Source organism: Canis aureus, chromosome 16 (assembly GCF_053574225.1).
Source record: "Canis aureus isolate CA01 chromosome 16, VMU_Caureus_v.1.0, whole genome shotgun sequence".
NCBI classification, from domain to species: Eukaryota; Metazoa; Chordata; class Mammalia; order Carnivora; family Canidae; genus Canis; species Canis aureus.
In genome coordinates, this window is record NC_135626.1 from 5,722,522 (window position 1) to 5,749,206 (window position 26,685).

Here is a 26,685-nt window from a genome sequence, read left to right on the forward strand (position 1 = left end):
ATGGAGCCATGCTTGATCCCACAACCCATGAGACCATGATCTGAGCCAAAACCACAAGTCAGACACTCAACTGACTGAGCCACCCCGGAGCCCCTAGTATGTACTGTTGTAAGAGCTTTATGTATCTTATCTAATTTAGTTTTTGACCAATTCTATGAAGTAACAATACAGTTCTTTTACTATGCCCATTTTGCACATACAGATACTAAAGTAACTGCCCAAGATCATTCACACTACCAGTAAGGGATGGCCAGGATTTAAACCTGGGATCTTTTAAGTAATTGTATGTATGTACATATGTATGCTTACCTGGTCATAAAAGGCGTATGATTCAGTTTCACAAGATCTAAGGCTATTCATTAAAAAGAAATCTCCTACCTGCCTTTCTCCCCTCAAGCCCCCAAGTGCCCTAAACCATCTCTTCTATTTTTAGTGTGTCTTTCCAGAGTTACTTGTCACATGTACGCTGAAATGTAATGGCAGTATATCATCTCTTTTCTTCTGTATCTTGCTTTTCTCATTTCAAAAGATAATTTTAGGGACGCCTGGGTGGCTCAGCGGTTGAGCGTCTGCCTTTGGCTCGGGGCATGATCCCACGGACCTGGGACATTAGGTTCCCTGCATGGAGCCTGCTTCTCTTTCTGCCTTTGTCTCTGCGTCTCTCTGTGTCTCTCATGAATAAATAAATAAAATTTTAAAATAAAAATAAAAAGATAAAAAAAATAAAATAAAAAGATACCTTCAAGTCATTCCTAACAGTAGGTAGAGATACCTTATTCTTTTTTTTTTTTTTTAAAGATTTATTTATTTATTTATTCAGAGAGAGGCAGAGACACAGGCAGAGGGAGAAGCAGGCTCCATGCAGGGAGCCCGATGTGGGACTCGATCCCAGGTCTCCAGGATCCCGCCCTGGGCCGAAGGCAGACGCTCAACCGCTGAGCCACCCAGGCGTCCCTCATACTTGTGTTTTTATTTTATTTTATTTTATTTTATTTTATTTATTATTATCATTTTTTTTATTAAGATTTATTTAGCTGAGCAAGGAGCCTGTTGCCGGGCCCTATCTCATGACTCTGAGATCACCGTGAATATAGAAACCAAGAGTCAGACGTTCAACCGACTATGCCACCCAGGTGCCCCCCATATTTGTGTTTTTAAAATAATGATTGTGGGATCCCTGGGTGGCGCAGCGGTTTGGCGCCTGCCTTTGGCCCAGGGCACAATCCTGGAGACCCGGGATCGAATCCCACGTCGGGCTCCTGGTGCATGGAGCCTGCTTCTCCCTCTGCCTGTGTCTCTGCCTCTCTCTCTCTCTGTGTGACTATCATAAATAAATTTTAAAAAATTTAAAAAAAATAAATAAAATAATGATTGTGAACACCATATCAAACGGTGACTTTTGGAAGGATATTGGTCACTGCAGCTAGCAAATTAAGAAACAGATAACCAAAGATTAATTCCCTTTTATTCATCATCATAGACGCAATCCCAGTCTGCAGACTTCATCTGTGCTGGTTGTGGGTACTACCGGTAGAAACATGAGTGACTTGGTTCCTGTCCCCAAGCAGCTCATGGCGTAGAGGAAGACACGGGGAGAGTAAGTAGCCGGTATGGCGGGTATTGTTTTCCGCTCCGTTGGAGAGAATGGGATAAGGGAGCAAAGAAAAATGTTGCTAGATGTGTTAGGAAGTGTTGCCAGGGCCTGTCGATCATGTTAACCTTGATGGTGAATGTCGTCCCGGAAACGAGCAGGCGGGGAGAAGGAAGTTGGGGTCCTGCGGGCGGGCGCCAGCGCAGGGAGGACTCTGCGAGGTGGGAGGCTCGCTCGGAGCCTGGAGCTCGCCATCAGCACCTCCCTGCAGAGCTGCCGGCCGCATGCATGCAGGGAATCGGCCGCCTGTGATTGGAGGGGCGCTGCCGGTTGGGATAATGAACTGGGTAGTGTCGGCAGAGGTGATTGGCCGCGCCCTGCTGCAGTGAGAATGCGGTAGGGGTACTCTGGTCCTCGCTAGTGTGATGATCATTAGTGGAGCGAGGACTGCTGAATATTTGGGAGCTCCAAGTTGCTTCTGCCGCCAGGAGAGATCAGCCGGGGTATTGCTTTTTCCTTTTTGAAAAAAGCCACACAATTGATCACCGTCCACCTGCAAAAGTGAGTTTTTATTGAAGAAGCTCCAGCTGCTCTCATTGCCAGCAACCCAGCGGCGGCGCTGAGAGTGAGCTACTTCTCTGGTCAGGCAGGACAGCAGTGCTAGCAAATTTGAAAAAGCAGGAAACAGCCACTGCATGCAGAGCGTCCAGCCTTACAACTCCCCAGGCTAGTCTTCCAAGCAACCGTGTAGCCAGAGATCCTTGGTATTGTGGTCACATCCCTCCTCAAAAGTGAACAGTCACCGTCCGCGACATTGAGAGGAAGCCGTGATGTTGCAGATGCTGTGGCATTTTCTGTCTAGCTTTCTCCCTAGGGCTGGGTGCCAAGGCTCCAGAGAGGGGAAGGATAATGAAGTCACAGGCACCCTGGCTCCAGCTCGGGGAGACCAGATGTCAAGCTTTTTGGGGAAACAGGACGGAAAGGCTGAGGCCACGGAAAAGAGACCCACCATTTTGCTGGTGGTCGGACCTGCAGAGCATTTTCCTAAGGTAATGGCAACCTCAAGAAGACCTCCTACTCTAGGGGCTGGTCTAGGATCGGTTTCCTGGAAAAAAACTGGAGTGTGGGGAGGAAGCAAGGACTTAGAAATCAATCAGTTTGGTATTGGAGGCTGGGGAGAATATTAGACAATGAAGAAGCCCAAGTCTTCAGTCTAGAATCTTCCTGTGGCCACAGTAAGAGCTTTATCAGCCTGCCATGACTGCTTCAGTGTGGCGATTTGGGGAAGGAAGGTTGAAGGCAATAGAGGATTTACCTTAGGATTTTTCTGTTTGGCCCCAGAAAGCCATTTGAAAGGAAGAGACAAACTATTACAGTGTGTCTTATGTCTTAGCCTGTCTGAACAATGCAGGGAGGATCTTCAAAGTTGAACCCAACTGCCTGGAGCTGGGGAGGGCCAGCCTGTCCTGCATCCCTAAGGTCAGACCCCTTGCCTTGGGTCTGCAAGGAAGGGAGTGGGAGGAGGAGTCGGTGGAAAGGCTGGAATCTCAAGGTACTGAGGCCGGTGCCCCTCGAGGGTCTGCGGGTCTGCTGAGTGCCAGAGCCTTCCATTCATCTCATGCTCTGAGTGTGGGTTATCTCAGATCATCTTCACAAAAGCCAAGGTAAGTGGTAGCACCCCCATTTCATGGATGAGAGAACAGGTGCAGAAAGGTTGAGTCATTTGCCCAGGATTAAACAGTTATGGGGAGTAGAGATGAGATTTCACCTGAATCTGTGTGGAACTTTGGCCCTGTACTTGGCCTCACTACCCTTAAGCAATTTTAATATACGGTTGTGTTCTCAGGATTAGAACAGAAAGCGCAGTTCGCCTGGGATTTCTCCTGCCAGCACTAGGGGCAACCTTGCTGACCTCCTGAGTTTTGGTTATTTTGAATCTGTTCTCATTTGTCATGATAAAAATCAACTAGAAGAGGGAAAGAGGTTCTGCCCCATGTCTGGCACATTGTAGATTACCCCAGAAATGTTGCTTGAATTGAATTGCTACATCAAATAATTCAGTGTTCCATTTTCCTTGGCTGAGTGGGAGGTACTCTTGATGCCAACAGCTTCTGTGGGCATTTAGGCGTGAGCTTGGCAGAGAAGCCTCAGTTCCCCCTGGGCTCGTCCTGGTCGGCAAGGATCTCAGAGTCTGTGTTCGCCTGAGGTGTGCTTCGAGCCCTGTCACTTTCTATCTTTCTGTCATCTTGGGGTGAGCTCAGAAATGGCAATGGCACTCTCCTTTGTGAGCTTTTTTATTTCCAGATCTGTTGGCCTTACGGGCAAGGGATCAAGGGATTGGCTGGCTCCCTTTTAAATTCACCTGCTTTGGACTTTAATCATTAAACTGCACCATTTGGGAATCCCTGGGTGGCTCAGGGGTTTAGCGCCTGCCTTTGGCCCAGGGCGTGGTCCTGGAGTCCCAGGATCGAGTCCCACATCGGGCTCCCTGTGAGCCTGCTTCTCCCTCTGCCTCTTTCTGTGTCTCTCGTGAATAAATAAAATTAAAAAATAAGTAAATAAATAAAATAAATAAACTGAACCATTTTCCAAACTCATCCCGTCACCTCTCGCCAGCCTTCCTCCCCCCCGCTCCTCCCCAGGGTGTCCTGGCATCAGGACTTCATGTTCTGAACAGCTTCACTCCTGGCCTGCCAGTCAGGGGCCATGGGGCTGAGACGGAGACCCAGACCTTTCACTAACCCACTCTCCCCAGGAAAGAGAGATGTGGATCAGCTGGCAGGGGGTGGGGGCGGGGACAGCCCCAGGAGAAAGACAGATCAGCCTCTTTGGTTTGAAGCAAGAGAACAAGCACACCTGGGCAGTGTGGACTCTTTAAAAGCCGACAAACTGGGACCTGGGAATAGCAGGAGCATTTCTGTGGATCAACTGACAGTTGGAAGAGCATGTTTCTACAGAGCGTGGCCTCGCCCACCAGCTCCAGTGACTTCGAAAGGTGGGGTCTGGGGTTTGTGATCACTGGCCGAGGGGACCTACCTCACTGACTGTCTCCCTGAGAAGACTGCAGAAACCTTATAGACACGTTGCCCCCTGGTCCTTAGCTCCTCAGTTCCCCAGCCGCACTACTTTGTTTTGCTCTCACTTCCTCCGTTGAAATATGTCTGCCAGGGAGTCAGGTTCCTGCAGGCTTTTTTATTCTAGGAACTGTTCCAGTTCTCCCCTTTATCTTTGTCTTACAGTTAATCTGCAGTTGGAGAAGAAAGCCATTAGTGTGGAGTGGGAGGTGCCCTCAGCAGCATTCAAGCTTGCAAATCCCAAGGGGCCGTCTTCTCAGAAGCTCAGAGAATTTTGCTCATTGTGTGTCTAATTGGCAAGTGTAGGCAGGTTTCATTGGAAACCTGCTACACTGGGCTGTCATGGCAACCTGATCATCAAATGACACTCTGGCCACAGCAGCAAATGAGGTTCGAGAGCCGTATGGGTGGGTGCGGCTAGAAGAGCCGGATGCTGGCAGGGCTTCTTCGCATATTAATATTTTTGGCTTGGTCTGAGTCATTGCAGAGGAGGGGGGAGATACCTTATGACCTAATGCTACAGTCCCGAAGGTACTCTACCTGCCCTGTTCTTACTCAAGGTATTCAGCACTTAACAGGAAGTGCCTGTCCTGGGGCATGAACCAGAGTGGTAGAACCAGGGACAACTTGTGGTATTGGCAGATTTGAGGGGGACAAGATGCTGAGATGCTCAGGAGAGGAACTTCTACATTACGGATGAAATGCAACCTGATAACCATTAGATCCTCAGGGATCTGGAGTTGCTGTCATTGGTTTTGTGTGCTGGTTGTTACAGGAATGGACATCAGAAGAGACCAGCGAAAGTAGATCTGGGTCACAAAATCAGAATAAGTAAAAAGAGCAGAAAAGAATGGTACACAACAGGACAAGGAGAGGGACAACACGTGACGCCATGCACTGGTGTGAATCGTGAGGAACTGAACACAACCTTGATTTAATCTTTCCTATTTTATTTCTCCTGTGCGCTTTCAGAAGCTGTAACCCACATCAGCTTTTGTGTCGTTTCTTAGCTAAGCCTAAGCCTGAACTTGCTCAGGTCACACCTTTCCCACACACCTGCCACCTTTTAATATGAAGTATGGCTTACTGTAATTCTCAGTATCAGGCGTATGGGCTTTTTTGGAAACTGAATTCTAAAATATTTTTGGCAGTGTCAGGTTTGGGTGCCGTCTTATGTGGATGTAACAAGAGCTGGGTCCTGGGTGAGGCTCAGCCCTGCTGCAAACAGGCACTGGGCTTGGGCAAACCAGGTCACCTCTCCTAAGTCCTTTTGCTCATCTCGGAGATTAAGGGGCAACCCCAGGAGCCCCTGCTGTCTATAACCCCAGGGATACAGCACTTACCATGGATCCCAGGTGCCTAGAGATTGGTTCACTTGGGCAGAATTTCCAGTTTCTGTTTGAAAGTGGAATTCTGCATGACCTATGAGACTCAGGAGGAGTGGTTTAAATAAATAAGCAAATAGCAATTCACATTTGCCCAATGAAGACATTCTGTTAGATTCCATCACAGTTGCACAATAAAAATAAGTTTGAACCTTTAGAATTAACGTTGGAATGGAATTAACGTTAGCATTGTAAAATAACATTTGATTGCACATGCAGAGCTTGTCAGAGGACATTTCCTGACCCCATGATGCCATTGGTCTGTGGAGTAATGAGCTTTGTTATAATCAGGATTTCACCTTGTTCCCCCCCCCCCCCCGGAAAACAGTTGCTCTTATCTGATAATACTTTATAAAGTTTTCCCCAAAGTATAGAATATAGGTTTTACTTTTATTTGTTATTATCTACTCTTCTTACATTTGTTCTATAAATGGTTCAGAAAACTCAATAGTACACAAAGAAAAATTCAGTGGTACAGTTACCATAATTATTTGAAAAATAGTTTATTAGGAAATGAACATCTCCAAGTTGAACAACTTATTTTTTTCAGTCAAAATATTTGTCCTATTGTATTGGAATGACTGCAGTCATCACTGAAATGAGATATTTCAACATTTCTAACTTATTTTTGTTTCAGAGGCAAACATGAATAATTTAACAAAGGAAGATCACCATTTCAAAATTTAGCTAGGTACTCTCTCTACCCAACATGTGGCTCGAATTAACGACCCCGAGATCAAGAGTCGCATGCTCTACCCACTGAGCCAGCCAGGTGCCCTTATAAATGTGAACCTCCTTTAAAATAAAAATAGTATGTGATCCTCTTGAGGTGGATAAAATACCCTGACAACTGCAGACGCTCAGAACACACTTTAAGTCTTCATCAAGAGTGGTCATGTTTGTTTCCCGGAGTCTTAAAGGGCTGCCACTGGCTTCACTCATTCAGAAGCTGTTTGTATCAGCACCCTCCATGACCCAAGTCAAGATACAAAGGTTCAAAGCCAATAGCCTCTGCCTTCAAGAACCCCAGTAGCAGAGATAAGTTATATATGAAAATACCCCTGAACCAGAAATTCTGGATGGGGCAGTTGAAGAGATAGATGAGTGTCATGGACTTGGGTGGAGGCTGAGCAGAAATCTGGATAATCTAAGCTGCCGCCTCTAGATTCCTCATCGAATCCTCCCCAGTGTAGTCCAAGACCTGTCTTTATAGACTCATCATCACATCTAATTTTATTTTATTTTATTTTATTTTATTTTTTATTTTATTTTATTTTATTTTATTTTAAAGATTTTATTTATCCATTCATGAGAGACACACAGAGAGAGAGAGAGAGAGGCACAGAGACATAGGCAGAGGGAGAAGCAGGCTCCATGTAGGGAGCCTGACATGGGACTTGATCCGGGGTCTCCAGGATCACGCCCTGGGCTGAAGGTGGCGCTAAACCACTGAGCCACCGGGGCTGCCCATCACATCTCTTTTAATTTTTTTTTAAAGACTTTATTTATTTATTCATAGAGACACGCACAGAGAGAGAGAGAGGGAGGCAGAGACACAGGCAGAGGGAGAAACAGGCACCATGCAGAGAGCCTGACATGGGACTTGATCCAGGGTCTCCAGGATCACGCCTTGGACTGCAGGTGGCACTAAACCGCTGCACCACCAGGGCTGCCCCCATCACATCTCTTTTAGAAGGGCTGAAATGTCATGTAAGGTATTAACATGTTTCATAATACTGTATGTAAGTATCAACATCTCATTTTATATTTTTAAAGTTTTATTTATTTAATCTTTACACCCAACATGGGGCTCGAACTCACAATCCCGAGATCAAGTCACCTACTCTTCCGACTGAGCCAGCCAGGCGCCCCAACATCTTATTTTAAAATAATTTTTTCTAGTTTTTAACAAAAAAGCTCTTTAGTGAATTATAAAATTCCTTTTACTTTGGTTATTTCCAAATTATAACCATCCATTTTTATCCATCCCAGTAGTGAGATTTAGTCTATATTAGGAACTGGTACACTATATAGAAGGAACATCTTTGTGACGCAGTCTGCCTCCGCAGCAGACTCTGAATCTCTTTGACACTTTTTGTGGGCAAGAGGTGACGTGGAGATGGTAGGCTGGCCAGGAGAGGATCACCTTTATTTAGTTGTTTTTTAAATATTTTATTTATTCATGAGAGGGATCCCTGGGTGGCGCAGCAGTTTAGCGCCTGCCTTTGGCCCAGGGCTCAATCCTGGAGACCCGGGATCGAATCCCACGTCGGGCTCCCGGTGCATGGAGCCTGCTTCTCCCTCTGCCTGTGTCTCTGCCTCTCTCTCTCTCTCTCTCTCTCTGTGACTATCATAAATAAATAAAAATTAAAAAAAAATAAATATTTTATTTATTCATGAGAGAGGCAGAGACACAGGCAGAGAAAGAAGCAGGCTTCATGCAGGGAACTCGATGTGGGACTCAATCCCAGAGACCCGGGATCATGCCCTGAGCCAACTGCTGAGCCTCCCAGGTGTCCCAGGATCACCTTTAAATGAGGACACAGGGCAGCCCGGGTGGGTCAGTGGTTTAGCGCTGCCTTCAGCCCAGGGCCCGATCCTGGAAACCCAGGATCCGGTCCCACATCGGGCTCCCTGCATGGAGCCTGCTTCTCCCTCTGCCTGTGTCTCTGCCTCTCTCTCCCCTCTACCTCTCTCTCTGTCTCTCATGAATAAATAAATAAAATCTTTTAAAAAAGTAAATGAGGACCCAATCCTGAATTTCCAGGACCTGAGATTTTCTCTCATCCTCACTTAAAAGGGGTGTTCTGGAGCTGTGTTGCCCAGTAGAACTTCCTGTGTGATAGAAATGCTCAGAGTCCATGTGGCTATGGAGTACCTGAAACGTGGTCACACAACTCAGGAACTGAATTTTTAATTTCATTTAATTTTAATCAATTCAAAATTTAAAACTTCTTGATTAACACAGACCTAGGCCAGAAAGCTAGGAGTATACCGAACTTTCAGCTGTTCTGAGAGTGGGCTCTGAAGGCTGTCTGGAGTCTTCTGTGAGGGCCTGGCTGACCCCATCTCCTCGGGAGGCCCTCAGCACAACCACCTTTGCGAGGGTCCTTGCAGGACCCTCACGGGAAACCCCAGGGGAATGGGTTTCTGCTGAAGTGCTCACATCACAGAATGGCCCAAAGAAGGCCACTGGAGCCAGCTGGAAGGCGGCTGGCCCAGGCAGGCAGAGTCCAGGGCTCAGTCGGTTCAGGGGCAACTGCCCTGCGGATGAATGAGCCCGCCTTGGAGCTACTGCCAGGAAGGCTGGGCACCCGGCTCCCCAGCTTCTACCCTCACAGCTAAACTGGGCCCCTCTCCAGCGAGCATCGACTCAGTCTGTACATCCACTTATTTTTCTGCCGGGAATGATTTACCAAGGGGAGAAAACCACGGTGTGACGCGTTTGGGGACCTTGTGGAAAAATATGCTGAGGGGTATTTGTTCATCTGGAGGGGTTGGCAACGAAGGGTGAAAGTTCGTTCTCTCTCGGCCTGCTTCCGAAGAGTTAACTCGGGGCGCGGGTGACGTCAGCCCTGATCTTTACACCCCTCCGCTGGCGCTGGCGCTGGAGGCGGGGGCCGGTGCTCATTGGCTGTGGGCAGGACTTCCCCTGGGCCGGCTTTACGCAATTAAGTAAAAGGGCAGGGCCCGAGCAGCCAATGACAGCTGCGCCCCGGCTTATCTGAAGCGGTGTGCGGCCCGGGCAGCATTCCCTGGCTCCCGGCGGCGGCGCGCCCGAGCCCCGGTCAGCATGCTCTGCCTCTGCCTCTATGTGCCGCTCATCGGGGAGACCCAGAGCGAGTTCCAGTACTTCGAGTCCAAGGGGCTTCCCGCCGAGCTGAAGTCCATCTTCAAACTCAGCGTCTTCATCCCCTCCCAGGAGTTCTCCACCTACCGCCAGTGGAAGCAGGTCTGGAGCGGCGGCGGGGAGCCGGGTCGGGGCCGGCTGAGCACATGCATGAGTGGTGGTAGGGGTGCGCATGCGCGAACTGTGCCCCCCCCCCCCCCCCCCCCGCACACCCGCCACGGGGCAAGAATGACGGAAATGTGCAAGTTCTTTCCCCAGTTGTCACGTGGCTGTAGCCGGGAAAGGGTTATGTCATGTCACGGGAATGACTGGCTTTCTTATGACTTCCAAGGAAGGCAGGCTGGAATTACGGGGAAGGTACCTGTGGGAGATGGAAAGGAGTTCTTTGGCTGGGAGCCGGGGATGGGGTGGAGTGGTGGGCGTTCCAGAGAAGCACAGGGCTGCTGTGGGACCATTTCTCAGAGCTGGGGGAGGAAGAGGCAGAGAAGCTCCTGTTGGAGGCCAGGAGTTAACTGGAGCTGCAGAGGCTGGAGCTGGCCTGGCTGTGCCTTGGGGAGGGGAACCTTCCTAGCTTCCCTTGGGAGCAGAGAGGCAGCAGAAATCACATTTTAAAGATGGGGAAATGGCTCCAGAGCCTGTGAGGGACTCCTTGCCTCCTAAAAGGGCCTCCTCGCCTCCTAAAAGGGCCTCCTCTGACTTTTCTGTTAATCAGATTTCATGCTGTCCTCCAGTGCTCATGATGGCAGTGGGGGTTAGATGGTGTGCCAGGGATGGTGATTAGCGTATCCTAGGAAGAAGAAAGTAGATCTAGTGGTTCTGAGGCAGAAGCAAGGTTTTTGAGAATATCTTGAAATCAGCTGCAATGAACACATCCTTGGGTTTTCTATATTACAAGGCACCCACCCCATTAAGACACGTGGATTGTGTTGGTGGCAGAGCAGCTTGGATACCAAAAAGCTCAGTGCCTAGCTTTCGCCTCCGAGATTCTATTTCCACTCCTGCTATAAATCTAGAATGATAACCCTATATGTAATTTGTACCATTCTTGGCTGAGAGCACAAATGTCTGCAGGAAGTTAACTCCAGATAACAGATAAAATATGTGCCAGCCTATCTCACATTCCAGCCACACCCCTGGCGTTGTTCTTTGGATCATGTTAAGTGACATGGTGTCTGTCCAGGCCTCCTCCTTGCACCCTTAGTGGCCGAGCAGTCACAAAGGGCCATCAGGTGGTTCAGAGAGTGACCATGATTGTAGTCATTGGAGAGCACCAGCCAGCCAGTGGTCCATCAATTTCCAAACCCTCTGGCTCAGAGACTTTTAAAGCCATACTGGTTTGTGACTAGTGAACGTGGTTCTCACTGAGAGAATTGGGCAATGCAGGAAGACTATCCCCATTTTCCTTAGGAGAGTCTCCATCCAGGTTTTGGGGTGTTGTTGGGTTGCAGTGACTCATGTGTGTCACCCACCTTCTTGAGATTAACTTTTAGGGTGGCAGCAGGATATCCAGGGAGGTAGAGTCTGACAGGCCCAGCTTGAATCCTACCCACAACTTCCCTAGCTGTGCAACCTTGGATAAATTACTTAACTTCTCTGAGCTTGTTTCCTTCTCTGTACAATGGGGGAAATAACAGTACCTGCCTCCTAGAGCTGCTTGAGAGGATTCAGCAGGTTACCAGAGGTAAAGCTTTTAGCAGGCCCTGTGGCACAGGCCAAGGGCTGCTCCCTCCTTATAGGCAGAATTTCCAGGGCTGAGCGTGTAAAACTGCGGCTGCTGAACAAAGCTCACTTTTGAGGACAGGCACAGAGTTCTGTTCAAGGGGTCTCTTCAAGCCTTCTTGGGTCAGGACTGCTAAGAAGAGCTGTCCTGCTTTTCAGTGCCTGGTTGAGTGGGCTGAGGTCGGCCATGTCATCTGGTTCCCCAGGAGTCAGAGGCCAGCAGTGCCATCAAGCCCATGTCCATGCCCAAGAATAGTCCCCCTTGGCTCTTACCAGGGTTCTCTGGCAGTGTTTCTGCCTTGCAGGCATTGGCAGGAGCTAGCTCAGCCCCCATACCTTTTTACCCTGGTCACCTATTGGTTCTTGGGCTGGTGCCACTTCTAGGGATAAAAAGAGCAAGATACAGCATTCCTCATGGAATCGGGAGCGTCCAAGGCCGTCCCCACATTTGGGCAGAGAGCCTGCGGGCTGAGGCCTGGTGCCAGGGACAGTGCTGCAGGGGAGCCACACAACTGACCTTGGTTGTGCAAGCTAGTCTTCAGGATACTTGGACTGAGAAAGTGCCAAGCTGGCCAGCACTGGTTTCTATCTGAAGGGCTCCTCCTGGGGGTGCCTTTCTCCTCTTTGCTCGTGAGGGAAGCAAGGTGGGCTCTCACTTGGGTTCTGGATGGCCTTCGGGGATCCAAGTGGTAGCTTTGGGAATAGAGCAGAGCAAGCCTCTCAGGTCCTCAGAGCCACCACCTCGGTCCTTGGGTTAGCACAGTTGTGTCCTGGGGAACGAGGCACCATGAGGGACAAGGAAAAGCTGGGGTACATGCTAAAGAAAGAAACCTCAATTTCTGTTTTATAGAAAATCGTGCAAGCTGGAGACAAAGACCTCGATGGGCAGCTCGACTTTGAAGAGTTTGTCCATTATCTACAAGATCACGAGAAGAAGCTGAGGCTGGTATTCAAGAGTTTGGACAAGAAGAATGATGGTAAGTGTTCCCTCCAGAGCCCACGGCCGCCCGGGTCTCAGGCCTCTCAAGGGCCTGGCCCCTAGATGAAGCCTTTGTTGTTACAGGACGAATCGATGCTCAGGAGATCATGCAGTCCCTGCGGGACCTAGGAGTAAAGATATCCGAACAGCAGGCGGAAAAGATTCTCAAGAGGTGAGAGCCTAGTCAGCTTCTGTTTTTGGTTTAACAAACATGTGATGAAAGAGAGTTTCTTGGACCAAACTCTGTGGTGCCCTTCACTGTATTGACCCAGTTTCTCTGAACTTTGGCTTCAGCTGGTTTGACGTGATGGAAAGGTAGCCCATCCCCAAGAGCAGCCGCTCCCCAGCTTCCAGGCCAGGGTCACAAATCGCCTGGAAGCATGCCCACTCACCAGTGACCCGTGAAGAGAAGAGACTAGTTGGGGAGATTTCAAGAGGGTGAAAGGCCAGCAAGGAGCACCCTCTCTGCCTAGTGAGGAAGGGGCTCCGGGGGCAGCACCCCATTTAGGGTGGGCTTCCTGAGAATGCTGACCTTCCTCCACCCTGTAATCAGATGTGTTGCCTGGAGACAGCTCATGGGGGGAGCCCTGGTCCCAGGGGAAAACATAGTGTCCCCACCAGGAAATCATGCAGATTGGCCTTAGGAGCGGCTTCTTCTCCCACGTGCACCTTTCCAGATCCCCGGGGCATCCCCGGGCATCATGCTGTGGTTGTGTGCCTGCTTCACTAACATCTGCTCAGAGCACTTATCTGTGTTTCTCCTCTCTCCTCTGCATCCTCCTTTGTCTGTCTGTCAGAATACGAACGGGCCACTTCTGGGGCCCTGTCACCTAGTAAGTATCCGTGTCACCCCGGTGACTCCCTCCCTTCTTGACCTCTGTGCCTGATCTGAGTGGGGTTCTTGTGGGCCATTAAATTCCCGTTTTTGTGCAAAGTAGAGCCACCTCACCTCTTCACTGGGACAGAGACACTGCCCATGGTCTCCTCGGTGGCCCAGCGCCTGCCCTTAGCTTGCGGGGAGGGGGAATGTGCAGCTGACCCACCGGCCTGTCTTCCCCCCGGGCAACCAACCATATGTTTGTCCTACAGCATGGATAAGAATGGCACAATGACTATTGACTGGAATGAATGGAGAGACTACCACCTCCTCCATCCCGTGGAAAACATCCCCGAGATCATCCTGTACTGGAAGCATTCCACGGTGAGTCCTGTGCCCTGGGACACGAAGGCGGGTCCAGTCCTACGGCATCCATGGAGATGCACATAGGGTTTTCAGCTTGCCTCCTTCAATAAAAGGCTGTCCACAACTCCACCAGCCCCGCAGAGCCCTCCACATGTACCCACCACCACCACAATCCCACACACCAGCCAACCTGAGCAGCCTAACCATTTCCCAGATGCAGGCCTCCATCTGCCAAGGATGCCCTCCCGCTGCCTGTTCTTCAGGGTCTACTCCAAACACCCCTGCCCCAATCCTGCTTGTTCTCCCAAAGCCCGTGTGCGCCCTGGGCAGCCGGGGCACTCCACAGACAGCAAATAGTAGAGCCATTAAGTTTCTTCCCCCACCACCCCATTTTGGGTGTCCTTTCTGTCAAAAGAAAATGTCCCTGTGGTCCTGTACATGCTGCTTTTTCACCCCGTCAGTGCTGCTGTTCAGAAAGACACATCTGGGGATCCCTGGGTGGCTCAGCGCCTGCCTTTGGCCCAGGGCGCAATCCTGGGGTCCCGGCATGGAGCCTGCTTCTCCCTCCTCCGGTGTCTCTGCCCCCCCCTCTCTCTCTATGTCTATCATAAATAAATAAATCTTTAAAACAAAACAAAACAAAAACAGAAAGACACATCCACACCTCCCTGGTCATGGCCATGTTGACTCCCCACCTCTGAGCCCCTTCATTCGGGGTACACCCACCCTATTTGCAATCTTAGCCACCCCAGACTCTCCACTCTGGGAGGGGAGGCCAGGGGAGCGCCTCTGGTCTGTCTCCCACAGTGCCCAGGGCAGGGCCTACCCTCAGGGCATGCCTGGTTCTCCAGCTAGCTGAAATCCAGTACTGTGTGCCCCACGCTTTGGAGCAGAGCTGGCTCTGGCCAGGCGGAATGCTGCCCAGGAGAGTGGCTGTTACATAGGCATCGCAGCGCTCTGATATTTGCCGAGGCCTTGTGCAATGTTCTGCCAGCGTGATCTGGTTACACATTGGGTTTCAGAATCTTTACCCCTGACTTGACCCTTGCAGTACAGGCGGTCTGGTGATCCTCAACTGAAATGCCTTTGTAAGCCGTTCTTGCAGGAGCCGTGGGCAGGTATCTGCAAGGCCATCCAAATGGTTGTATAACCACTTTCTTCTCTCCCGAGGCTCTCAGATTCTCTCCCTGGGTCTCTTCAGGGCTTGGGCAGGGACCAGAGCTATGCCACCTTCACAGATAAACGAGAAGGGGCATGCCAGTCTCCCTCCCCTGGGCCTTCTTACACCGTAAGAAGGTGTAAGAAGCCCAGGGGCCTGGCCATTCTAGATGGTGGAAGGTTATGAACTGAGCTGTCTGCCAGCAGCTTGGCTGCAAACGTCAGGAGCCTGTTTGTTTTATCTTTGCTGGTCTTCCTTTGCAGATCTTTGATGTGGGTGAGAATCTGACAGTCCCTGATGAATTCACAGTGGAGGAGAGGCAGACGGGGATGTGGTGGAGACACCTCGTGGCTGGAGGCGGGGCGGGGGCTGTATCCAGAACTTGCACGGCGCCCTTGGACAGGCTCAAGGTGCTCATGCAGGTATGTAGGAAAACAGGCCTCAGACCACTGGCTTTCCACCCCAGGGGTCCTCAGTAGGTTGATCTCTTCCTCCTGTGTCTTGTGCTCTTGGGGCTCATACTTTTCTAACCCCAGTGAATTAGATTGGAATCATTGTTCATACAAGGGCAACATAAGATCCAGGTCTGGGGTACCTTTGCACAGAGCTTATTTCATTTTATCCGGGGTACAAAAGCCAGGGGTCACATTCAGCCAGGGCTGAAGTGTAGACAGGTAAAGCCAGTGAGAACCAGGTGTGGCAGGAACCTGTTGCCTTGTGTACATCTTGTGCAGGCGCATGGGATAAGTGCGAGCAGACCCCCGCCTGGCCCAGACACCTTTACTTTGGCCAGATGCCCAACTCCACGTCCACAGGGCAGAGATAAGCTAGGTGCACGTCAGGGACAGGCTTGCGAAATTGGCCTACACAAGGATGCCCTGTCGGACTTCAGTGTCGCCTGAACACGGCTGGTCACACACACACGCCTCTTGGCGTAGGTGCTAGCTTTGTGTTTCGAGCTCATCCTCTTGTGATGAGCACTGGGTGTTATGTGTAAGTGATGAATTGCTGAGTTCTACTCCAGAAACCAAGATCACATTATGTGGTAACTACCTAAAATTTTTTTTGAAAAGAAAAGGAAAAAAAAGGTGACATCCTTTCCTCCCCGCCTTGCCCTCCTGAGCTGGCATTGGTGGGAAGCCTGTTAAATGAGCTCCCTTCTCATCAGAAGTGGAGAGGCAGCGTAATGGTTTGGGGAGAAGAGCTTTAGAACCTGACCAGGTCCCACCCCACAGCTGTGTGACCTTGGGCAAGTCACTTCAATGCCAGGATTTCCGTTCCTCTGCAGAAACCAAGAGGCTTGAACAAATTGCTTCATCAGTTTGTTTTTCCTAACTGAATTCCCAGGAATGCTGGAGAGATGAAAAGTTGTCCATGGATGGACTCACAGTACCTGGGATGTGCCTTAAATTGATCCAGCAGAGGTGGGGGCAGCGTGCAGTCTTCCATGGGCCATGGTTTTATGATTATCAGAGCTGATTATGGGTTCCCGAGAGCCCAATATATAATACTGTGCACTTTTTTTTTTTTTTAAGATTTTATTTATTTATTTATTCATGAGATACACAGAGAGAGGGAGAGAGAGGCAGAGACACAGGCAGAGGGAAAAGCAGGCTCCATGCAGGGAGCCCAACGTGGGACTTGATCCCGGGACTCCAGGATCACACCCTGGGCCGAAGGCAGGCGCTAAACCGCTGAGCCACCCAGGGATCCCCAATACTGTGCACTTTTGTACGTGTCTGAAACTTTCCATAGTTAAAGGCTCAGTTGAACAAATTTTTTTTTTTAAAGTAGTGGTCGTGGAGGTGATTGTCATGCGGCAGGTGCCATGAAGAACCAGGGTAGCCATGGTTAATTCTCCCAGTGCCCAGTTACCCTTTAGGACACCGAGAGGAGAGAGCTGCCTGCTGACCTTGTTGTGTTGGCCTGTAGTAGAGGTTCTCTGTGCCCTGATGGCATCCCTCTGGCTGCAGGATTTTCTCACCGCTTGTCCTTCCCTCCTTAGGTCCATGCCTCCCGCAGCAACAACATGTGCATTGTGGGTGGGTTCACCCAGATGATTCGAGAAGGCGGGGCCAAATCTCTCTGGCGGGGAAATGGCATCAACGTCCTCAAAATTGCCCCTGAATCAGCCATCAAATTCATGGCCTACGAGCAGGTAAGGACCCAGCTTCCCCGGGAGAGTCGTCAGTCGTTAGCTGCTTCCTGAGCCTCCCTCTGCCCTGCTGATGCCCTGGAACGTGGAGCCAGTCACTGTACTGAGGGGTCAGCAGGGTGAGGCAGGAAGCTGGGACAGGCCCCCACTCTGCTGCCAGCTCCACTGTGGGCCAGTTACTTCTATTTTTGGGCAGTGACGGCTGTTCCAGAGGCACCAGGTTTTGGCTCTGGGAGGAACGGTGGAGCAGGAGCAGCTGTGCTGGTCTCTGGGCTATATCAGTTCTTGTGCTCTCTGTTCTAGATCAAGCGTCTTGTGGGGAGTGACCAGGAGACTCTGAGGATTCACGAGAGACTTGTGGCAGGGTCCCTGGCTGGGGCCATCGCTCAGAGTAGCATCTACCCAATGGAGGTGAGGGCCCCCTCGGTCCTAGAGTGGTCAGTGCGCTTGGGGCTGAGGGTGGGGAGTGGGCCGTGCTCACACTACCATTGCTCTTTTGGGTCCTCCAGGTTCTGAAGACCCGAATGGCCCTGCGCAAGACAGGCCAGTACTCGGGCATGCTGGACTGTGCCAGGAAGATCCTAGCCAGAGAGGGAATGGCCGCCTTCTACAAAGGCTACGTTCCAAACATGCTGGGGATCATCCCCTACGCTGGGATAGACCTAGCCGTCTATGAGGTGAGGCTCTGGTGGCTCAGGCCCCTTGACCCAGCAGCAGAGACCCAGAAACTCCTCCTAGCCAGGCCCCCCACCTGCTCTCACCTCCTGATAGACATGGGGGATAGCTGCAGCAGGGAACAGTGTCTCCTTCCAGACTCCTCTGTTGATTGTAGGGGTCTCCTGTCACATTCCCTGTCCCTGGGACCGCCCAGGTTCTCCACCGACAGGGACTCAAGTGGACAGATAACCAGACTGATTCTGGCCAGGGTTGCTCACTGGGCCCCCAGCAGACTTGAAACCACAGCAGTCAGACTCCGGGTGGGGAAGTGGGTGTTGCCCCTGCCTCATCCCCACCCCCTGTCCCATCCAGGAATCCCCAGTGACAGCAGAAACAAAGGGCAGGCAGGCCAAGCGAGTCAGGTTACAGTAGCCTCGAGGATGCCATGTGATAAGGAAATGCCTCCTGAGCGGATTCAGTAACTGTGTGTCCCCACTCCCAGACCCCTGTCTCTTATTGCCTCATAGGCTCTTTCTGGGCCTCACAGGCATTTTGGCTCACCCCTGTCCCCCTGTCCCCTCCAGACGCTCAAGAACGCCTGGCTACAGCGCTATGCGGTAAACAGTGCAGACCCTGGCGTGTTTGTGCTCCTGGCCTGTGGCACTATGTCCAGCACCTGTGGCCAGCTGGCCAGCTACCCACTGGCCCTGGTCAGGACCCGGATGCAGGCCCAAGGTAATGCTGGTTCTGGGCCAGTCCCCAGGGGCCTGTGTCCCCGGGCAGGTTGGGCTCCAGGGCAGAACTGGCAGACCCCTGATGGTGCCTCTCTCACTACAGCCTCCATTGAGGGCGCTCCAGAGGTGACCATGAGCAGCCTCTTCAGACAGATCCTGCGAACCGAGGGGGCCTTTGGCCTGTACCGGGGGCTGGCCCCTAACTTCATGAAGGTGATCCCAGCTGTGAGCATCAGCTACGTGGTCTATGAGAACCTGAAGATCACCCTGGGTGTGCAGTCTCGGTGACGGGACGGGGGGCAGCTGCGCTTGCTCGGCGGACTCCCAGATCCTGGGTCTGCAGCCCCGGGATGTGTAGCCATCCATTCTGTGAATGTGCCAACACTAAGCTGACAGAAGCCAAGCTGTGAAAAGCCTGGGATGTGCCCGCAAGGGAGTGGGGCAGGGCCTGGCAGGCCCACCGGGTATGTCCTGCTGACTCTGGCCGACCACCACGTCCGTTCCCGGGGCCAGCAGGACATGGGCACAGGCACGCAAGCTCCAGACCTTTCCTGAGGTGCCTGCCAGATAGCAGGGCCCAGAGCCGGCTTAGTTCTTCCCTCTGGCAGCCAGACCACCGGCCGCAAGCCCTGCTCTCTGGCCTGCTGGGCATCTACCCCATGCCCACCTTGCTTCCTTCCTTGCTGCTGTGTTGATATGGTAGGAGGAAGGCTGCCAGCCCCCTCCTCATGTTACCGCTTGCTCCCCTCCCCTCGGTCCATGGGGGCCTCACACCTTGACTTCTGGCCTATGGTGTCACCTTTGGCTAGGTTGTGCCGGGGAGAGGGAGGAGTCTGGCTTCTTGCTCATCCTCCTCTGAGCCCTGCTGTTGGCCTCTGAGCTCACCAACAGATGGGCACCTGGATGTGTGTGTGCATGCTGGGGGCAAGGCCAAGCCCCGCCATTGGCTGCCTGGCGACCCAGTGCATGGCTTCACGGAAGGCGAGTACTGGCCTCTGCAATGTGGAGGGCCTTGCTCCTCCTGCTGCCAGGGTTGTCCTGGTGCTCTGAGCTGGCCCCAGACTGTCAGCACTGGCACCAGCTCAGAACCAGCTCCCCGTGCCCGCTCTGGAATGAGAGCAGGGGGCCATCACATAGTTCCTGGAAGGGAGCTGCTGCCCAGTGTCTGCACACCCCAATGAGAGGAGAAGGTGTTCAAGGCCTTAATTATGTACCGTTGGGCAAAGGGTTTTGTTCAGAAGGACAAGCTGGACAAATGTGCAAATTCTGTGCTTCCAGAGGGAGACAAAGGGGGTTGAGAGCCTGGCTGATGGCATTAAAGTCTGTTTCCGAGCCCCTGGGGATTCCTGTTGGATCCCAATCGGGGCAGAGTGGGACCAGCCTCACATTCCACTGATGCAGGGTGTCACTGCTTGGAGCCTATTTATTTCATATTTATTTGAACAGAGTTATGTCCTAACTATTTTTATAGATTTGTTTAATTAATAGCCTGTCATTTTCAAGTTCATTTTGTATTCATATTTATGTTTGTGGTTGATTGTACCTTCCCTACACCCTCCAGGCCGGGTGGGGAGAGGAAGGAGGGGCTGTGGGAGTGACCTTTCCCACCACTGGCCACACTGACGTCAAGTCTGTCCAAAGAAATTCCTCAGAACTGGCGACAGATAAAAAAAAGGTCAGATCGGGAGGGGCCCTGGCCAGGGGGAGATGACTGTGGGCAGGTTGGGACAGGGTTCACACCCAGGAAGCCTTAGGGTCTGAGGGTTTGACCAGCAGCAGGAAGAGTGGCAGAAATCTCAATTCCATCAAAGATGGAGGTCCACATCATTTCTTGGGCTCGGAGGATCTGTTTCATCCTTTAGCACAAGTGCCAAGGGTCCTATCACTGTGAGATTGGGGTGGGGAGGAGAGGAGAGGGCGGCTAGCACCGCCCTCCTGCCTGTGAATCGGGCTCCCTCCTTTCCTGCCACCACGACCCCTGCTCAGCAATGCTGGTCAACTTGCGACTCTCAGGGTCGCACTTCCATTCCACCAGAATGGCCTGGTGAGGACAATTCAAATAGGATGCAAAGATCAATGCAAAAATTGTTATATATAAATCTAGCGATAACTGGAATTTGTGAAAAAGCAAATTAAGAAAGGATTGGAAGTTGTCATTTAAAAAACAGCCTTCTAATAAAGTTGTTTTCAAAGCTGATGACAGAGCCATGGATTTTCTGATATGGGCTTGTTGGGTTGGGGGGCTTTGCGTGTTAGAAGATGAATCCACGTTTGCCATCAGAAAATGAGAAAGCTTCCCTCTCCGGGCTTCTTGGAGGCACTGCCTCTTTAAAGTGGGTGCTTGTAGGATTTGGGGTGCTCTGCCCAGGTCACCGGAGCCTGGTGGTCCTTCTCTGAAGTCTGTCCTGGGGGGAGCTGACCACTCCCTACCCCTGAAGCACCTGCAGACGCTGCTGTGCTGTCCATTCGCTGGCTGCCCCCCTCCCAGCCTCACTGTTACACACTTGCACACTCAGAGTCTTGAAGGGGCCCCCTGGCATGCTCGGTTTGTTCTGTCTTCCCAGGAGGGGATGAGGCCTCTGAGGCAGGGAATGCGTTTGTGGCATTCTCTTCAGCACTTAAGACAGTGCAGATGCCGTTTTCATTAAAAAACTATCCACCCTTTGTCTCCTCATGGCCCCAGGCACCATGGGTCAGGGCAGCAGCAGACTAGGAAGCAGCTGGGGGAACTCAGGAGGGGGTGTGGCATCCAGAGACTGTAGGGAGGCACAGAAGTGTGCCCAGGTTTGAGAGTGGTATATACCACTTGTCCTGGGTCAAATTACATCCCCCCCAAAACTCCTGTCCCCTGGGAACCTCAGAATGTTGCTTCACTTGGAAATAGGGCTCATGCGGATGTAATCGAGTTAAAATGAGGTCACACTGGATTACAGTGAGCCCCAAGACCAATGAGTGGTGTCCTAGAACAGGGGACTTTGGACAGACAAGCCCAGAGGAGAGGGACACGGAAGAGGCCACGTGATCACAGGACAGGCACCTCCAAGCCAAGAAACACCGGGGATTGCAGGGGGCCACCTGAAGCCAGGAGAGCGGGAAGTAGTTTCTTCTTCCGCCTGTCCAGAAGGACCCAACAGCTGCCAGAACCTGAATTCCAGACTCTGGGCCTCCTGAATGAACTATGAGAGAATGAATTTTTGTTGTTTGGGGTCATCTAAGTTTGTGATGCTTCGTTAATAGCAGCCCTGGGGAAACTAATATGCCACCTGCTTCAGTTGTTCATTGCCAGGGTAACAGGCAGAAACCATTTCCCAATGATTGGGTCTTGGTAAGTGGATCCCCTTTACTCTGAACCTGCTCTCCCAACCAAATGTCCCATAGTATGGTAGGCAGAGTCACACCCCCTCCCAAAGACATCCCTGGCCTAATCCCCAGAACCTGTGACCTAGGTTACGAGGCATGGGGCAATCAAGTTTGCTAATCAGCTGACCTTAAAATAGGGAGATTATCCTGGATTATCCCTGTGGGCCCCACGGAATCACATGGGTCCTTCAATGGGAGGGCCAGGGAGAAGGCACAGAAAGGACTCAGCCCACGGTCACGGGCTCTGAAGATGGAGGAAGGGGCCACGAGTCCAGGAATGTCGGTGGCCCCTAGGAGCTGGAAGAGATGAGGAATGGAATCTTCACGGAGAGTCTCCAAGAGGAACACGGCCCTGCTGATGTACTGATTTTAGCCTAGTAAGACACATGTCGGGCTTCTGACCTCCAGAACTGTAAGATAATAATTTTGTACTGGTTAAGGCTCTATCCTGTGCTGACTTGTTACAGCAGCAATAGGAAACACACACACACACACACACACACACACACACATACACACACGGTTAGCTCTGAACTTCTTCCATCTGGGCTGAGAAGAGCCTCCCCTGGGTTGGGGTTTGCCTCCAGCTGGCACTTTGCAGGTGGGGTATGCAGGGAATGGTGACCTAGGAGGGGCCGGGCTCCAGCCTGGCTCCTGGCCCATCTGAGTAGGTGGCTGGCACTGAAGCCCCAGGAGCACCCTGTCAGGGGCCAGCAGACCCCTACTGCTCCACCAGGAAGCCCAAGCACTGTGGGCACCACCACCACCCCCGGCCCGCCCCAGGTACCCAGGTCTGTGTGGATGGCATCCAGCCACCCGCCTACTGTGAGATTATGGCTGGAGAGCCTGGAGCAGTCTGGGGAACGGGGGATGTGGGAGCTGCAGAGAGCCTGTCTGACTTCCCACGGACAGACACCAGGACAGTGGAAATCCCTGCCCCACGGTGGCAGAGGGGTGGCCTTGGGCAAGTCACACCTCCTCTCTGAGCCCATGTCCATTAGATCAAGAGAGTAAGGCTTGCCTGGAAGTGTTGTTAGAAAGTTGGAGTGAGGGGATCCCTGGGTGGCTCAGCGGTTTGGCGCCTGCCTTCGGCCCAGGGCATGATCCTGGAGTCCCGGGATCGAATCCCACGTCAGGCTCCCTGCATGGAGCCTGCTTCTCCCTCTGCCTGTGTCTCTGCCTCTTTCTCTCTCTGTCTCTCATGAATAAATAAATAAAATCTTTAATAGAAAGAAAGAAGAAAGAAAGAAAGAAAGAAAGAAAGAAAGAAAGAAAGAAAGAAAGAAAGAAAGGAAGAAAGAAAGTTGGAGTGAGGAGCACCTGGCTGGCTGGTGGATGGAGCCTGTGACTCTTGATCTCAGTGTAATGAATTCAGACCCCACGTTGGGTGTACAAATTCCTTAAAAATAAATTTCTTTTAAAGACTTTATTTACTTATTAGAGAGAGAGAGAGAAAGGGAGGGAGAGCACAAGCCAGAAGGAGAGGGAGAAGCAGGCTCCCTGCTGAGCAGGGCTCCATGTTGGGCTTGATCTCAGGACTCGGGATCATGACCTGAGCCAAAGGCAGATGCTTAACTGACTGAGCCACCCAGGTGCCCCTAAAAATAAAATCTTCAAAAAAATGTGGGGTGCCCGGGTAGCTCAGTTAAGTGTCCAACTCATGATTTCAGCTTAGGTCATGATCCTAGTGTTGTGGGATGGAGCCCTATGTCAGGCTCTGAGCTCAGCACGCGTCTGCTTGTCCCTTCCCTGGGCCCACATACTCTCTCTTGCTTGCTCTCAAATAAAGAGAATCTTAAAAAAAAAAATGTTAGCCATAAATTATTTTTTAACAAGTTGGAATGAAAAGTAACATTCTGTGTCAACTATAATCTAAAAAATAATTTTTTTTACAAAGAATATTGAAATGATGGGACACCTGGGTGGCTCAGCGGTTTAGCACCGCCTTCGGCTCAGGACGTGATCCTGGAGACCCAGGATCGAGTCTCACATCGGGCTCCCTGCATTGAGCCTGCTTCTCTCTCTGCCTGTGTCTCTGCCTCTCTCTCTTTCTCTCATGAATTAAAAAAAAAAAAAAAGAAAAGAAAACATTGAAATGAGACAGGAAATTGAAATAACTGGTCCTTAAAAACCAGCTCCCCTTCCCCATCCAGGATTCTACACACACAGCAATTTCACCCTCAGTGCTTGTCAATCCAGCCTCTGATGCGAGGAGGTTTGCACATGTCTGGGATCTCTGGCACCTGAAGATATCCAACCTGGGGGACGGGGGGAGCCATTTGTGCTGCAAGATCTGGCAACTCCTCTTCATGCCTCCTTCCTGAAGCTAAGCCCTCCCATCTCTAATCCTGAGGGCACCAGCTGGGCCATGGCACACACAGGACTTAGCTTAGCCCTCAGAGATTCGAGGAGGTATTACAATGGCCATGACCCCATTTTACAGATGAAGAAACTAAGTCTGGGATGCCTGGGTTGCTCAGTGGTTAGGTGTCTGCCTTTGGCTCAGGGCATGATCCCTCAGGGTGAGGTCCTGGGATCGAGTCCCACATCGGGCTCCCTGCATGGAGCCTGCTTCTCCCTCTGCCTGTGTCTCTGCCTCTCTCTCTGTGTCTTTCATGAATAAATAGATAAAATCTCAAAAAAAAAAAAAAAAAAAAAAAAAAACTAAGTCTGGGAAAAAAGTGACTTGGCCAGGGCCTCACCATGAGTAGGTGACAGGGCCTCACATGCAGGGCAGCAGACCCCTGGGGTTTGCTAGGGCTGCCTGTCAGGAGGCCCAGGAGGCAAGGAACATGTTCCACCCACCTGTGGGGACTTACACCCAGGAGCAAGTGCTCTTTGCCTCATCTTAGGCAGGTGGCATCCAGTCCCTGGCTACTCTCCTGGGTCAGGAGGCCACAGACAGCCTGGGAAGCATTGGGCAGGCCTGTGCTTGAATCCTGGCACCTCGCTGTGTGATCTTAGGCAAATCTGCCTCTCTGGGCCTCAGTTTCCTTACGATCAAGATGGGCACAGTACCTTCCTGACAGCTCAGAAGGGGAAGGGACTTGTCCGGGTTCATACAAAGGCTAAGTAAATGTTGAACTGAGATTCAAACCAGCTTTGTTGACTCTGAAGCCATGTTCTCAACCTTGGCTCCCAGCTGGGCCACCCACAGTCCCGATCGTACTGGTCTGAGCAAGTTGGAATGTACGGGAAGGGAGAGGGGAGCACCTGTGTGCTCAGCTCAGCAGCCCAGGTGTGGACCTTGGTCCCTGCCCTCTGGGCTAATGAGGAAGCTGGAGCAGGCCAGCAAGGGCTGGTCACGGTGGCTGGAAAGACTGGTCAGGGCTGGCTAGGAAGGGAGGGCAGGAGGGATGCAATGGGGCAGGGACCAAGGCCCCTCCCCTTGGTTTTACCTTCCAAACCAAGGATGGGTAAACTGAGGCCAGAGAGGGCCAGAGGCCTGTCCTCAGACAGATGGGGGCCTCCTGCTTGCAGTTTCCTGGAACAGCAGCTGGCCGGGGTTGCCACCAGCCACCTCTTTTGGCCACTTGCCGTGGCCCATCAACACCACCCCTTATCTCCCCACAACAGCTGTGGATGCTGCTGAGAGGGGGGGCTGGATCCACTCTTGCCCACCAGGGCGAGCACCCACTCTGCTCCAGTCTAGCCTCACCCCTCATTTTCCAGAGGAGGAAACTGGCAGCCCAGGCAAGGGACTTACCAGAGGCCTCTAGACCCCCTGTGGCTGATTCTCCACCTCCCCCCCACGCCACCACACTGGCTTGGATCATGTGTATTCATGTCCTATGGCTGCTGTTCCAAAGTGCCACAAGTGTGGCGTCTTGAGACAAAACAAATCTATTCTCTGCCAATGATGGAGGCTGAAAGTCCAAACTCAATTTTACTGGGCTGAGATCAAGGTGTGCGCGGGGTGGGTTCTTTCTGGAGACCCCTAAGGAGAGGCCGTCTCCTTGTCCCTAAGGGTTCTGGGGGTGTCATCATTCCTCAGCTCGTGGCCCCTTCTCGAATCTCCCCAGGCACAGCTTCTCATCTCTTCTGGAGTCACACCTTCCTCTGATAAGGGATTATGATTATGTTACATTTAGGGCCTACCTTAGCAATCCAGGAAAATCCTTTTATCCCAAAATCATTAATTTAATCACATCTACAAATGCCCTTGACCCCATGAGCTGACAGTCACAGGCTCCAGGGCGTAAGACCTGAACATATTGGGGTCATTATTCAATCCACCACACCACTCCCCCGCTGCAAACCCTGTTCTTCATTAGACACTTCTGCCCGGCAAAATCCCATTTGACTGGTGAAGTAAATTAGGGAACAGTCATCCGATGGAACTTGGCTACTGTGGAACACCACACAGTCATCAGGACTGGTATGGGAGGGGCGTCCAGGTGGCTTAGTCGGTTGGGCATTTGCCTTCAGCTCAGGTCATCATCCTGGAGTCCTGGGATCGAGCCCTGTGTCGTGCTCCCTGCTTGGCAGGGAGTCTGCTTCTCCTTCTCCCTCTACCCCTGTTCCTTCTTTCCCTCTCAAATTAAAAAAAAAAAAAAACACAGAGAGAGAAAACAGTTGCTGATCTGGAATATGTTCACAATCCAAATTTTTACTTGAAAAAAGGAAAAATTTGGGGATCCCTGGGTGGCTCAGCAGTTTAGCGCTTGCCTTCGGCCCAGGGCATGATCCTGGAGTCCCGGGATCGAGTCCCACGTCGGGCTCCCTGCGTGGAGCCTGCTTCTCCCTCTGCCTGTGTCTCTGCCTCTCTCTCTCTCTCTCTGTGTGTGACTATCATAAATAGATAAATAAATATATAAATAAATAAATAAATAAATAAAT

General features: G+C 51.4%; 1 protein-coding gene and 1 long non-coding RNA gene across 14 annotated transcripts in view; one reads left to right on the forward strand and one right to left on the reverse strand.

The window, feature by feature from the left end:
* Positions 1–20,683, forward strand: part of SLC25A25 (solute carrier family 25 member 25) — a 35,873-nt gene extending 15,190 nt beyond the window's left edge. For 2 of the 13 annotated variants that reach the window (XM_077850830.1, XM_077850831.1), the window contains exons 2-11: positions 12,470–12,596; positions 12,683–12,770; positions 13,396–13,431; positions 13,688–13,799; positions 15,204–15,362; positions 16,946–17,098; positions 17,399–17,506; positions 17,605–17,772; positions 18,337–18,487; positions 18,590–20,683. In XM_077850830.1, the coding sequence (XP_077706956.1) occupies positions 12,470–12,596; positions 12,683–12,770; positions 13,396–13,431; positions 13,688–13,799; positions 15,204–15,362; positions 16,946–17,098; positions 17,399–17,506; positions 17,605–17,772; positions 18,337–18,487; positions 18,590–18,774 (1,287 nt within the window). In that variant the 3' untranslated portion in view covers positions 18,775–20,683. The other 11 variants (XM_077850829.1, XM_077850833.1, XM_077850834.1 and 8 more) reach the window with 11 other exon arrangements.
* LOC144285588 (uncharacterized) lies at positions 1,449–6,073 on the reverse strand. The gene is made up of 2 exons (XR_013353854.1): positions 6,009–6,073; positions 1,449–2,144 (listed from the first exon to the last, which is right to left on the reverse strand). It is a non-coding gene; the product is annotated as an uncharacterized LOC144285588 (long non-coding RNA).
* Positions 20,684–26,685: the final 6,002 nt, after the last annotated feature.